We start from the raw sequence: 14590 nt of genomic DNA, 5'->3' as shown, positions 1-14590 counted from the left end.
TGGAAGGCCTTAAAGGTAAGATTCTTGAGTTAGACATAAGTGACAGCAAGCTGCTGAAAAGATTCAAAGAGGCAGGGAAGAGAGATGACTGGTACAGAATTGATCTAATGCAGCTTCTCCTATTCCGTGTGAGATTCCATTACTTCTGCTTTCAAGAAACTGGGGGACAAATTCGCTCTAAAAAGCAGGAGGTTGCATACTTGAGATTCAAAATCTGAAAGTCTGAGAAGTGGTTGCAAGACTTAAATAAATGTCTCTTTAAGTCAAAGTATCCGTATCATTTGTGTCCGTGTCTCTGTTTTATGATTTGGGTATGACTTTATATCAGAACCAATGAACATTTAAAAAAAAAAAAAAGTCTTGTGTTTTGCTAAAATATGTGCTTTTAAACAAAGAGCTGGAAAGTGAAGAACAGACCAAAATCCTATTTTTAAATAGCTTATCTGTTCCAGGTGCTGTTTTAATTGACCAGTACTGTAATCCTCTCTCAGACATCTGTCTAACAAGTATCCAAGCGCAGGTTGATGATATCACAGACAAAGTTCGCAAAGTCCTGCGGACCAAAAACCCTAGGCATCCAAGCTTGGCTCCAAAGGCAGGTACTGTAGAGAAATGTGGTCCAGTTGGCCCTTTCAGACTGATGTTGCTATAGTCTTGATCTTGCCTAAACAATGCTTATTTTGTTTAACTTACTCCATAATTTTTAAATAGTCTTAACATGGGGCTTGGGAGGTATCCTTTTCTTTCTTGGAGCCATTACAGACTGAACAGTAATCAAATCACACTCTTGAGTGTCTTCTAAGATCTGAAAGAGGGGAGTCTCTCTCCCATGAACCTTATGAAGTGTTCTGTGAAGTTTGCTCTCTTTCAAGGAATGATCTTATTATTACTTAATAATCTTTTCTCTCAGTCTTGTCACTCTGTATTCATTTTAGGAGAGGTCTTGATTGTTTCTGATGTGGAGTTTCAAAGGCAGGTACTGGATGCTGTAAATTGTGTCCTGTATGAACAATTAAAATACAAAGGAAATGAGATGGATTACTACAACTCTTTGAATTCATACATTCACCAGGCAAGTGTGTATTTACTGAACCAGCCAAGGAAGCCACTGCTAGTACAAGTGTGAGAGAGAATTCTACTTGCACTTCTGTCATGTTTGCATAGATGAGTAAGTAAAATAAACCTGTATGCACCAATGTCACAAAGGGGTGGCTTGCTGTAAACAGCGTAGTATGTTAACTCTCTCTTGTTGCTGGGTCAGTGCATTTTGAGGCATTTTGAATAAAATTGCATCTCAGCTGAGAATCCTGGTACTCTGTACATTGAATTTTTAACATCCTGCATTAAATGATCTATGATTTGTAAGCTTCCCTCTGATTTAGTCTCATTTTTCAGGTTTTAATCCGTAGGACGGGAATCCCTATCAGCTTGTCTGTGCTCTATTTAACAATTGCCAGGCAGTTGGGAGTCAGACTCGAGCCAGTCAACTTTCCTAGTCACTTCCTGCTGAGATGGTGTCAAGGGAAAGAAGGGTAAGATTTCTGTTAATTTCATTTGACTTTTGGGAAGACCAATAAACCATTTACCCCCCAGGAGGCAGTTTTCCCAGCCTGACTCTGTTGGCAGAGAGGTCAAGTAAAGCAACCATCTCTGATGACAAGATGTTAAAATAGATCAGGTTGAAAGTTCCTGGTTAACTATTTTTTCACATTTTTTTTTTTTCTGATGCAAATAGAAAAGTTACTTTAATGCTGAAATAAGAAGTATTTTCTGAGGTAACCCATAAATGCAGGAGCATCTTGTCCAATATAGATATGAGTTTAATTGCTAAATCTGTACATCAGCCAGCAAGTGAATACACAGCTGTGTATTCACTCAAAGGGTTCTGAATGGCAACAGACTTCCTGAATAAATATAACAGTAGTTAGGGTAGCACTTCTGCTTTTCATAATTTTATAGCTTTTTTTTTTTTTTAAGGAATTTCATTTAATCCTTTGTGCAGCACAACTGATAGAAGCTGATGCTATTGTGTCATGTACCCACCTGCTCTCTGAATCAGTGTTGGTGACTCCTCGAATGACCTAATGATTGGCTGTTGGCAGTGATGTTACTCCCAGAAGTATAAATTTCAGGGGTAATGTTAATGATCTCATTCAATACAATGAACTTGATTACACAACCCCCTGATGGGTATTTGACTCCCATCCCGCCACAATACACTGCCATGGGCTGCATTGTACAACAATCTCTTGTTAGCCAAACATGGCCTTCAAATATATCATAGAATTAGGAAAAGCAAACTTGAGAATAGTTTGCAAGCCTCTCTGGGGAGATGAAGCACTACTGATGAAAATAATTTGACTTTTGTAGTCTTTTGCCGTGTGTTTGCAAGAAGGTAAATAAGAGGAAACTGACTAAACCCTGTCACTAAAGGAGCTGAGGTACTGACAATATTCACCTCAAACTTAAACAAACTTTATTTTCTTGGTGTTTCATTAGAAGCACAGACATCTTTGACTACATATACATAGATGCCTTTGGAAAGGGAAAGCAGCTAACTGTGAAAGAATGCGAGTACCTGATTGGCCATCATGTAACAGAGGAGTTCTATGGAGTGGTTACTTCAAAGGAGGTCTTGCAGCGTATGGTGGGAAACCTCTTAAACCTTGGAAAGCGGTAAGGTTTACATAAACCTCATGAAGAATTTAAAGCCTTACATAAATGTGGACCTGAAAAATTCTGCTTTGATCAGTAATATGCTTCTTTGTGGCAGTCATGAGTGGATTTACGGGGTATAAGCCGTATCAGTTATTCACTTGGCAGTTCTACCCATCACTTCTCGTTATTTAGTGACTCTTAACAAGAATATTCCTGTAGAGTGAATATCAGAGAAAGTATTTAGTAAAACAAATTTCATACAAGCAAATCAAGGGACTGTTTTTCCTTTAGGGCATATTAGAGTTTTCATTATCCTGTAGAGAATAAGGATCTTCCATTGTGATCTGGTGGATTGATTCCCCCATGATCAACTGGGTGTGGTTACACTGGGGCTGTCATCATTGGACTTGTAATTCTGTTTCTATTTATGAACACCTTTCTTCATTTTGTCTAAGGAGTCTTCGCTGTTAGTTATAGAAGACCAAAAAAGCACAACTCTAAAAGAATTGCTCCAAGCATGAATGAGCAAGGAGAACCATATCCCAATCTGAGAGAAAGAAAGCTTGCAACTTGGGGAGTGAAGTCTCTGAAAGGGGTCTTGGAACCATGAGATTTTTTTTTTCCAAAGGGAAGGAGTAGAGTTTGGTAGGGCAATTTTAGTGCAGTTCCCTCCTAGCAGAGTGTAGTGGATGCTGTTAGCAACAATAAGCCCCTGGAGTTGCTCCAATTGGATGAGTACCAGTACTGTGTAATGTCATTATTGATCACTGTCTCCCGGATGCTGAAGTAATAGGGAAAGGAAATGAAGATTTAACCTTAAAATTGAATTTCTTCTTTACTGGTAGGGAAAGCACTGATCAGTCCTACCAGCTCTTGAGAGACTCCTTGGATCTGTACCTGGCCATGTATCCGGACAATGTGCAGCATCTAATGCTCCAGGCTAGGTTATACTTCCACCTGGGAATCTGGCCAGAAAAGGTACCCTAACACTTGGTCATATATTTTATCATAGGGGTAAGCTATAAAAACAGTAGATGATTGATTCTGGGCTACAGTAGCTTGTGTTGTAGTCAGCCAAGAGCTGTTTCTGTTGTACAAACAATGTAAAGAATTATCACACTTCAAAAATCAATATCTCCCATATAGAGAAGAGATTTTCCTTTTTGTAGTCCCCACTGCATATCTGTGGATAGCCTCTGACCTGAGTCAAAAGTTAGGATTACCTGCCCATAACTGTTTTTTTTTTCATTTTAACTTGGACTTTCAGATTCTCTTGATGTATCTAGTGCTTTACCTCTGCACCAAGATTGTATGTTTCTAGGTAGACTTGAACAGCCATAAAGCTGTAAGATACACAAGTGTTTTACGTAGGCTGTTCTCAGGGGTGGCAGATGACAGAACAAGGAGCAATGGTCTCAAGTTGCAGTCGGGGAGGTTTAGGTTGGATATTAGGAAAAACTATTTCACTAGGAGGGTGGTGAAGCACTGGAAAGTGTTACCTCGGGAGGTGGTGGAATCTCCATCCTTAGAGATTTTAAGGCCCAGCTTGACAAAGCCCTGGCTGGCATGATTTAGTTGGGGATTGGTTCTGCTTTGAGCAGGGGGTGGGACTAGATGACCTTCTGAGGTCTCTTCCAATCCTAATCTTCTATGATACAGACGTCATGGGTGTAAGAACTCTTACTGGATTAAGGAAAAATATTTCCTGATAAAGTAAATCTTTGGGATTACCTGTTATAAACTAAACTAAAACTGTGTTTTGGCACTCTCAACCCTTTCCCACTTATTTTCACAATAAAACAAGTGCAAAAGGAATCCTAAGCATGAGGATAATGGGGCTGATGCTTCAGTCACGCCAATCAAGGCAGGAGACAAAATAATTTGACAGAGAAAGGACCTGGACACACACATTGTCTGAGTCACTCAAGCCTTCCATCAAGCTGAGAATAAAGCACATCATTAAGGAAACCATTTAATTACATTGAGCATGTTACAGTGCAGCTGCATATAACTTAGCAAAATTCAATTCATATCAGTGAAGGGGGATACCTCTTAAATCAAAATACATGTAAATCTCTGCTCAGCAGGAACTCGCCATTGGAACTTTACCCCCCCCCCCCGAAGATAACCCCATTCGCTGCTTTAGGGCTCTGCTGCCAGATCTTTGATTGTTCTGAGGGGCAGGAACAGTTGCTTCCTATATGTTGGTGCAGTGCCTAACACAATGGGCCCCAATCCTGGTTGATTATGGAGAACAATACGTGGCTGCATATTCCACAGATACTGTCAATCACTTCTGCACAGCACAATATTACCCAACGTAGTGATTGTCCAAGTGACATGATGAAAGTTAGTGGCTAAATTAAGAGGATCCATTATATGTGTACTGTAGTTTTTCTTGTCCATTTCCTGGAGTCAAGGGGAAGACAACAAAACAAGATCCCCAAAACTCTATCACGTGTCTTTATTTGTAATATCCTTTTAAAAATCAAAATCCAATAGCTGCTTGTTCGGATTGTGAAGAATGTACGAAAGGAGCCCAAACTTTCAACAACATTCACTTCATTCCTCTTGCGGTTGCTTCAGCAACTTCTAAGCAATCTCTTCTCTCTCCTCCCTTTCCCCTTCCCTCCCCCCCAAGAATTCTAATATTCTTGTCTTCATCTCCATGGACTTCAAAGTGACCACCTGTCCATTACCAATTTTGGAGTATATAGAAACACCCTTCTAATTACAAAGATACGTGATCTGACTACAAAACCATTGATTGAAGGCCCATATAACTAAATTCCTCTTTGGCAGGCATACTTCAGTAAGCTTGGGTGGTATAGCTAGCGTGAATGTCTACCTTTGTATAATAAAATGTTCACCAAGCTTGCCGTTGTCTGAAGGAAATATCAGATTTAAGAGATTCACCCACAAATAAAATGATACAAGCTAATGAAGATTCTCCATGGGACTCTTCAAGTAGAAATGACAGATGTACTGTGACATGGGACAGCTAAGCTTTGTGATTCAGAGAGCTACCTGTGGCAAATTCCCCAGACCATCAATTTACTTCCTCTCACACCAGTGATTTGAAGGTTTATGGTTGATTTATTTTCAGTTTCCACTTTACTATCCTGCAATTTGTTGAGCTTAAGTACAGATGATGTCCTTAAATTGTATTCTCCATATCACTAATTTACTGCTCCAAATTTGCCAAACACCTTGAAAATCCTCAACCTTCTCAGTTATTGAGGGTTCCTGAATTGCATCCATCTGTGCATGTGTTAATTCCAGACTTCTGGACCAGGGATCCGTTACTGGCACCTGAGAACAGCTGACAGAGGGCCCAGCATCTTTCTCCAGCCGAGAATGTGCTTTCAACTCGTCTCTGTGATGTGGAATTTTTATTTTTAAGGGTTCCCTTTTAGCAAAGTGTCCATCCAGCATAGGAAAAAAAATAAACCAACAACAATGGAGAACATCACATTTGTGGAAATAAATGTGAAATCTTAAGAGCCAAACAGAGCTAACCAGAATGCATGTTTTACTATTGCTTAAATGTGTACCTTTTGCAAATGACTTAAATCCCTAAACTGGATTAAGTAAGGATAGACAAATTGGAGAGTGCTTATAAACAACTTTAATGCCAGATGAAGAAAAGATCCCTTTCTTTTGGTGTCACTTGATGCAGAGAAAGCTTTTGATTAAATGTAAAGTTCCAGACAATTCTAAGTCATGTCCCATGTGGACCTTGGCCCCCAATTCCTTAAATGGATAACTGCTCTTTACACCAGCCCAAAAGCACCTGTGTGAGTTAATGGGGTTAAATCTCCCTGCTTGAATTACATAGGCTAGGTAGGGGATATTCATTGTCTCCTTTACTTTTTGCATTGGCCATGGAGCCTTTTGCAAAAATGGTAAAGAGCAATGAATCTATCGCAGGAATAAAATTTGCAGGAACATATCAGAAAATAGCTTTATATGCTGATGATATAATATTTTAATCTAAACCAAATATGTCCCTAAAACTAGTATCTAAAGAAATCTGAGAGTTTGGAAAAGCCTCTGTATTAAAGTAAGTTATGCCAAATCTGAAATACTAGCTATAAATTTGCCAGACTCTGAGAAGTCATTCCTCCAGAAAACATTTGAATACAAATGGGCAATATAATAAGTCCTATAAGATACCTGGGAATTCAAATCTCAAACACCCTAGATGAGCTGTAAGATTTCAATGTCAAACTGGAACTGCAGTAAATGGGGGGTGGAGGGAGCTGGAGTCCTGAGGGAAATATGCAATTTCTTGGTTGGGAAGAATAGCCCCAGTGAAAATGAATGTTTTGCCAAGCATAGTCTTGTTTCAACATCTTTCTGTAATCATTGCAGATAAAACCCCAGCAGGAATACAGGGGAAACTCTAAGCATTGATATGGAATAAGAAAAGACTGAGTGCTGATACTTTGTACAGATCTTTAAACAGGGTGCACTAGCTGTTCCAAATAGTCAATGGTACTAACATGCCAGCCAGCTCAAAGCAGTAGTGGATTGGTGGTGCCCTAACTCAGACAAACACTGAGGTTTTTATTGAACAAGAAAATTGTGGCAGTGCCAACATCACTAGACTACCATGGATAATAAATTTTAAAAAAATCATGTCCTCCAGACATTTATACTTACCCTTAACAAAGGCTACTCCGTGGTTTGGGATAGAACTAGAGAGAAGTTCTTTTCCCTCGCCAGTGACACCCATTGTAAATAATCCAGATCTTAACCCAGATCACAAACTATAGAGCTTTAAAGACTGAGTGTGCCATGTTGGCTGGCTATTCAGTAAAGAAACTTCTCTAACTTAATTTTTTATCTCTAAGTTTAACTGGCCCATTCTTCCATGGTATCAGTAATTTCAAATGAGGCATTATTTCTCAATTTAGCTGTTTTATACAGAAAGCTAACTTTAATAGAAGTAATGGTGTCTAATCAATTAGGAAACAAAAATGTATATGACTAATTGATATCAATCTTTGCAGGCAGCTTTCCTAACCAAAAAAATCTATGTGTAGGACATGCTGTGAAAAGGATCTGGGTAGAAAGATTGCCCCAGAGGAATAGGATTTGATTTGGAAAAGAGGATCAGCAGCCTCAGTCTGTAACGCAATCAAAATTTCTCTAAAATGCTGTTTCAATGGTACCTCATACCAGTCAGGTTAATATATGTGTATGTATAATATATGTATATAAAATATAGATTGAATGAAGATAAATGTGTGAAAAATTGTGGCGAAAGTGCAGATTTCATGCGTATAGGGTGGACATGTCCAGTCGTTAAAGACTGCTGGATTGCAATTCATAACCAAACATTACAAAGTGTTGAATATTTATTACCAAATGGTCCTTTGGTAATCCTCCTTGGACTTCCTAGCGGAAATGGTCACACAAAAGGAAATGAAGAATTAACTTCTTATCTGCTAGGCTACTGATAGTTTCTCAATAGAAAAAGAAATAGCACAACCGTAGAGGAATGGCTCAAAAAAATGAGGTTCTGGTTATGGAAAAATTAATGCACCAGTTACACCTCAATCTAGGACCGTTCCTCAGGTTTGTCACCTAAAAAGAATGGCTCAGGTTTGGGAATCTCCCTCACATCCTCAGCCGTGAAAACCGATGCAAAGAATTCATTTAGTTTCTCCACAATGGCCTTATCGTCCTTGAGTGCTCCTTTAGCATCTCGATTGTCTGGTGGCCCTGTTGGTTGTTTAGCAGGCTTCCTGCTTCTGATGTACTTAAAAATTTTTGCTATTTACTTTTTGAGTCTTTGGGTAGCTGTTCTTCAAATTCTTTTTTGGCCTTCCTGATAAAATTTTTATACTTCACTTGCCAGAGTTTATTCTCCTTTCTATTTTCCTCAATAGGATTTAACTTCCACTTTTTAAAGAATGCCTTTTCACCTCTCAGTGCTTCTTTTATTTTGTTGTTTAGTCATGGTGGCACTTTTTTGGTCCTCTTACTATGTTTTTTAATTTGGGATATACATTTAGGGTATGTCTACACTACGGGATTAATCCGAATTTAGATAATTCGGATTTGAGAAACAGGTTGTATAAAGTCGAAATGAGTGCGGCCACACTAGCACAGTAATTCGGTGGTGTGCGTCCAAGTACCGGGGCTAGCGTCGATTTCTGCACCGTTGCACTGTGGGTAGCAATTCCATAGCTATCCCATAGTTCCCGCAGTCTCCCGCGCCCATTGGGATTGTGGGTTAAGATCCCAGTGCCTGATGGGACAAAAAACATCGTCGCAGGTGGTTCTGGGTACAGCCTCACTTCCTCCCTCCCTCCCTCCCTGCATGAAAGCAACGGACGGCAGACAACCATTTTCGCGCCTTTTTTCCTGGGTGGGTGAACACTGCAGACTCCATACCACGGCAAGCATGGAGCCCGCTGAGGTCAAGACAGCACTCATGAATATTGCAAACACCTCGCGCGTTCTCGCGGAGTTTATGCTCAGCCAGGACCAGAAAAACGAGGCGAGGAGGCAGCGGCGGCGGCAGCGCAGCGACAAGCATGATGAGGACATGGACACGGACACAGAATTCAGTGAAACCACAGGCCCCGGTGCTTTGGAGATCATGTTGTTAATGGGGCAGATTCTATCCATGGAACGCCGATTCTGGGCAAGGGAAACAAGCACAGACTGGTGGGACCTCATAGTGTTGCAGGTCTGGGACGATTCCCAGTAGCTGCGGAACTTTCGCATGCGTAAGGGCACTTTCATGGAACTTTGTGACTTGCTGTCTCCTGCCCTGAAACGCCAGAATACCAAGATGAGAGCAGCCCTCACAGTTGAGAAGCGCGTGGCGATAGCCCTGTGGAAGCTTGCAACGCCAGACAGCTACCGGTCAGTCGGGAATCAATTTGGAGTGGGCAAATCTACTGTGGGGGCTGCTGTGATGCAAGTAGCCAAAGCAATCACTCAGGTGCTGCTACGAAAGTTAGTGACTCTGGGAAATGTGCAGGCTATAGTGGATGGTTTTGCTGCAATGGGATTCCCTAACTGTGGTGGGGCAATAGACGGAACCCATATCCCTATCTTGGCACCGGAGCACCAAGCCACCGAGTACATAAACCGCAAGGGGTACTTTTCAATGGTGCTGCAAGCACTTGTGGATCACAAGGGACGTTTCACCAACATCAACGCGGGCTGGGCGGGAAGGGTTCATGACGCTCGCGTCTTCAGGAACACTACTCTGTTTAAAGGGCTGCAGCAAGGGACTTACTTTCCGGACCAGAAAATAACCGTTGGGGATGTTGAAATGCCCATAGTTATTCTTGGGGACCCAGCCTACCCCTTAATGCCATGGCTTATGAAGCCATACACAGGCAGCCTGGACAGGAGTCAGGAGCTGTTTAACTACAGGCTAAGCAAGTGCAGAATGGTGGTAGAATGTGCATTTGGCGTTTAAAAGGTCGCTGGCGTTCATTATTGACTCGCTCTGACCTCAGCCAAAGAAATCTCCCCATTGTTATTTCTGCTTGCTGTGTGCTCCACAATCTCTGTGAAAGTAAGGGGGAGACCTTTATGGCGGGGTGGGAGGCTGAGGCAAATCGCCTGGCTGCTGATTACGCGCAGCCAGACACCAGGGCGATTAGAAGATCACACCATGAAGCGCTGTGCATCAGAGAAGCTTTGAAAACCAGTTTCATGGCTGGCCAGGCTACCGTGTGAAATATCTGTTTGTTTCTCCTTCATGAAAACCCTCCCCCTTTACTGACTGATTTTCTGTAAGGAACCCACCCTGCCCCTTCCCCCATCTTTCTTTCAAACCAAATAAAGTCACTATCATTTAAAAATCATTTATTCTTTATTAATAGATTAGAAAAAGAGGGAGGGAACCCGGGTGGTATTTGGGAGGAGGATTGCTGGGAAGGAAAAAGCCACAAAGAAAAGGTTAAAAAAATGACAGCCTTTTGCTTGGGCTGTCTACTGGGGTGGAATGGGAAGGTGTACGGAGCCTCCCCCCCCGCGTTCTTACACGTCTGGGTGAGGAGGATACGGAACATGGGGAGGGGGGAGGGTGGAACAGGGGCTGAAGCGGCAGTCTGTTTTCCAGCAGCCGTTCCTGAACCTCCACCAGACGCCGGAGCAGCCCCAGCGTTGCATCCTTCATCCTCTGGTCTTCCTGCCGCCATCTCTCATCTCGATCGTCTCTCCTCTCCTCACGTTGGTCCCTCCTCTCCTCACGTTCACTGACTTCTTTCCTATACTTTGAAACTGTTTCCTTCCACTCATTCAGATGAGCTCTGTCACTCCTGCTGGATTGCATAATTTCAGAAAACATGTCCTCCCGCGTCTTCTTCTTACGACGCCTTATCTGTGATAACCTTCGGGATGGAGGAGGGAGGCTTGAGGAATTTGCAGCTGCTGTAGGGAGGGGGAAAAAAGAGAGAATTGTTTTAAAAGCTACATTTTGCAGAACAATGCTTATACTCTTTCACGGTGACCAACACTGTTCACATTACATAGCACATGTGATTTCTGTGCAAGGTCGCATTTTGCCTCTTAATGCTGAGTGCCTGTGGCTTTGCTGCTAGAGATCACAGGTCTGGGCAACAGAATTCGGCTTGCATGCGGCCATGGTAAGCCATTGTTTTACAGCTTCTGCACCCTCCTTTCCCACATACCAAGCATAGCCTGTAGAGTGCTGCAGAAGCCTGGCCAATCTCAGGCAGTTGGGGGGGGGGCAGTGTGGGGGGGCTTGTCTGGGCCCCTTCAGGCAAGTAGAGTGCTGCGGTTTTTCTGTTAACATTCAGCAGCACCAGAAAACAAACTAACCTCCCCCCCCCCCCCCGCCATGAATTCTCTGGGATGATCACGGTACCCCTCCCCCCACCGCGTGGCTGGTATCAGGGAAGATCCCTGCAGGCACCAAACTACACCCCCCCCCGCCGCCGACCCCCCCCCCTCGCCATGAATTCTCTGGGATGATCACGGTATCCTCCCCCCACCGCGTGGCTGGTAACAGGGAAGATCCCTGCTAGCCAAACGCGAAAAACTCAGGGCCAATTTCCCATCTGCGCTTGGCTAACTGCAGGGAAGGATTTATTTTCCGCCACAGGCAAACAGCCCAGTAGGAACGGCCACCTCTGTCCCCTTAATTAAGTTCCCGTATTTCAACCAGGTTACCAGGAGTGATATCACTCTCCTGAGGATTACACAACAAGATAAAGAACGGATGTTGCTTGAATGCCAGCAAGCACCGGGACCATACGCTGCCAGGCTTTGTCAGGCAATGATACCAGATTACTTGCTGCAAGCATGGCGTGGTCAAGTGTCCTACCATGGGGGAGGGAATAAGGATGCACTGCCCAGAAACCTTCTGGCAAGGCTTTCGGAGTACCTCCAGGAGAGCTTCATGGAGATGTCCCTGGAGGATTTCCGCTCCATCCCCATACACGTTAACAGACTTTTCCAGTAGCTACAGACTTTTCCAGTAGCTGAACTGACCGCGAATGCAAAGTCAGGCAAAGTAATCATTAAAAACCGTTTGCTTTTAAAACAAGTTTTATATTTTAAAAGGTAAACTCACCTGAGGTCCCTTCCATGGGGTCAGAGTCTTGGGTACTGGCTTGGGAGGCTTGGGAGGGTACTTCAGTCAGGGTGATAAAAAGATCCTGGCTGTTGGGGAGAATGGAGTGCTGTGTGCTCTCTGCAAGCTCATCCTCCTCCTCCTCCTCTACCCCATCGGCAGAATCCTCAGGCGTCGAGACTATCCCCGACCCAGAATCCACGAACAAAGGTGGGGTAGTGGTGGCAGCCCCCCCTAGAATTGCATGCAGCTCGGCGTAGTAGCGGCATGTCCGCGGCTCTGACCCGGAGCGACCGTTTGCCTCCTTTGTTTTTTGATAGGCTTGTCTGAGCTCCTTGACCTTCACGCGGCACTGCTCAGAGTCCCTATTGTGGCCTCTCTCCATCATGCCCTTGGAAATTTTTTCAAAAGTTTTTGCATTTCGTCTTTTAGAACGAAGTTCTGCAAGCACTGAATCCTCTCCCCATACAGCGATCAGATCCAGTACCTCCCTCACGGTCCATGCTGGTGCTCTTTTTCGATTATCAGCCTGCATGGTTACCTGTGCTGATGAGGTATCTGTGGTCACCTGTGCTCTCCACGCTGGGCAAACAGGAAATGAAGTTCAAATGTTCGCGGGGCTTTTCCTGTCTACCTGGCCAGTGCATCCGAGTTCGGATTGCTGTCCAAAGCGGTCACAATGATGCACTGTGGGATAGCTCCCGGAGGCCAATACCATCGAATTGCGGCCACACTAACCCTAATTCGAATTGCTAAAATCGATTTTGGCGCTACTCTGCTCGTTGGGGTAGAGTACAGAAATCGATTTAAAGGGCCCTTTACATCGAATTAAATGGCGTCGTTGTGTGGACGGTTACAGGGTTAATTCGAATTAAAGCTGATAAATCCGAATTAAAGTCGTAGTGTAGACCAGGCCTTAATTTGAGCCTGTATTATGGAGTCTTTAAAAAATTTCCATGCAGCTTGCAGGGATTTCACTTTTGGCACTGTACCATTTAATTACTGTTTAACTAACTTCCTCGTTTTTGTGTAGTTCCCCTTCCTAAATAATGTTTAAAACAAAAATTGAGCAGGTTGCTTTTAAATAGCAAAAGATCCGAGACAGCTTTGATCACTATGCCAGGACTTTGCTTTTCCAGAGATTTCTTGCATTTGATGCTCCTAGCTGAGACATTAAATGGGAAATAAGACCCCATGTCCTATGCAGCACATTTGACCGAAATTAAGTAGCAGAGGATCTTGAACTAGGCAGCACTGCCCTCCAAGCCCTCTGCTCATTACTTGTCTAAGTATTTTTATGCCCTCGTGCATGGCCTCTCTGCCTCTGAGTCATATGTCAAACAGATCAATGTTTACTCTGATATTAACTTGTTATCCTATCCCAGATTTTCAGTGTTCAGTGTGCTGCAGGCATTTTGTAATGAAAATGCATAACCATGTTGCAGAAGCTATTAGGGGGATGCTGGGCAAGGGATAATTGGGGTATTTGACAGCTGCTGAGGTGTGTAAGTCAGTTTTGTTTTTTAGCAAATAGTAAGCAGATGAGGCTTTTGCTACTGGAATGGGATGCATTTCCCCTTCCCCTGACCCTTTAAGACAAATCAGACTACTTAAGATGACTTGGGCCCCGCTGAGTATCCCATTTTTATAACGCATGTCTGTGTAATATATGTTTCTAGAATAGTCTCACAAGAGCGGTCTGGTAGTCTAGCAACAACAAGCTCCCACCATCTCGGAAGCCTTGTTTGGAATCCTGAACCCTTCTCCTAGCTCTCAATGGTTGTATGGCTTATGAGTCTTTCAGGGGCGTACCTCATGTTTTGCAACGCTAACCTTTCTGAGAAATTAGGAGTGACATTAGTTGGCTTTGAAAGGACTATTTCCACTCCTTCCAGCTAAAAGGCTAGTGACTGTATTAGTGAGCATTAAGGGTGCTTGTAATTAGAAACAACTCTGAAGGACTCTTTGGCTCTGCAGTCTAGAGCAGATGCCGGTTTTTGAAGAGCTGGCTGGTTGCAGGGTGCTGGTTCCTCGCTTTCACTTGCTAAACTGCAGTAAAAGGCAGCTGATATGTTAAATATTTTCCTAATATTACTTTTCCGGTAAGTAATTGCAGTAGTTGCCATGTGCATGTTACATGATGCTGAAAGAGAAGGGAGGTAGTCTGTGCAGTGGTGGATAGGTGGTGACTGGTTCAAAATTTGTAGCAAATGTGCTTCACCTTATGGAAAAAGTTTAGAGAACCCTTATCTGAAGAGGAACGGACATCTAGAATCGGGCACTTAAGCTCTATGGAGAAGATAGTTTTCTAAAGCTACTATAGAGACCTGTTTATAAACCTAGTTTTCTTTCTCTCACTGC

General features: G+C 43.0%; 2 protein-coding genes across 2 annotated transcripts in view; one reads left to right on the top strand and one right to left on the bottom strand.

The window, feature by feature from the left end:
* FBXO21 (F-box protein 21) overlaps positions 1–14590 on the top strand; it is a 37755-nt gene that overhangs the window by 14073 nt on the left and 9092 nt on the right. The window contains exons 5-9 of the mRNA XM_054006838.1: positions 453–599; positions 936–1072; positions 1396–1532; positions 2500–2676; positions 3504–3636. Coding sequence (XP_053862813.1) covers positions 453–599; positions 936–1072; positions 1396–1532; positions 2500–2676; positions 3504–3636 — 731 coding nt within the window. The remainder of the gene's footprint in view (positions 1–452; positions 600–935; positions 1073–1395; positions 1533–2499; positions 2677–3503; positions 3637–14590) is intronic.
* LOC128824913 (uncharacterized) lies at positions 10568–14583 on the bottom strand. Its single transcript, XM_054006839.1, has 2 exons — positions 12230–14583; positions 10568–11064 (listed from the first exon to the last, which is right to left on the bottom strand). The coding sequence occupies exons 1-2, from the start codon at positions 12762–12764 to the stop codon at positions 10592–10594; spliced, it is 1008 nt and encodes a 335-aa protein (XP_053862814.1). The 5' UTR covers positions 12765–14583; the 3' UTR covers positions 10568–10591.

This window comes from Malaclemys terrapin, chromosome 16 (assembly GCF_027887155.1).
Source record: "Malaclemys terrapin pileata isolate rMalTer1 chromosome 16, rMalTer1.hap1, whole genome shotgun sequence".
NCBI lineage: Eukaryota > Metazoa > Chordata > Testudines > Emydidae > Malaclemys > Malaclemys terrapin.
This window is presented reverse-complemented; position numbering and strand designations above follow the sequence as displayed.

What these genes read in the sequence shown, in the direction of transcription:
- LOC128824913 (XM_054006839.1), bottom strand. Translation starts at nt 12,764, where the DNA reads ATGCAGGCTGATAATCGAAAAAGAGCACCAGCATGGACCGTGAGGGAG. An exon ending in CCCCATGGAAGGGACCTCAG is followed by an intron (nt 11,065 to 12,229) that starts GTGAGTTTACCT and finishes CCCTCCCTACAG; the next exon opens with CAGCTGCAAATTCCTCAAGC.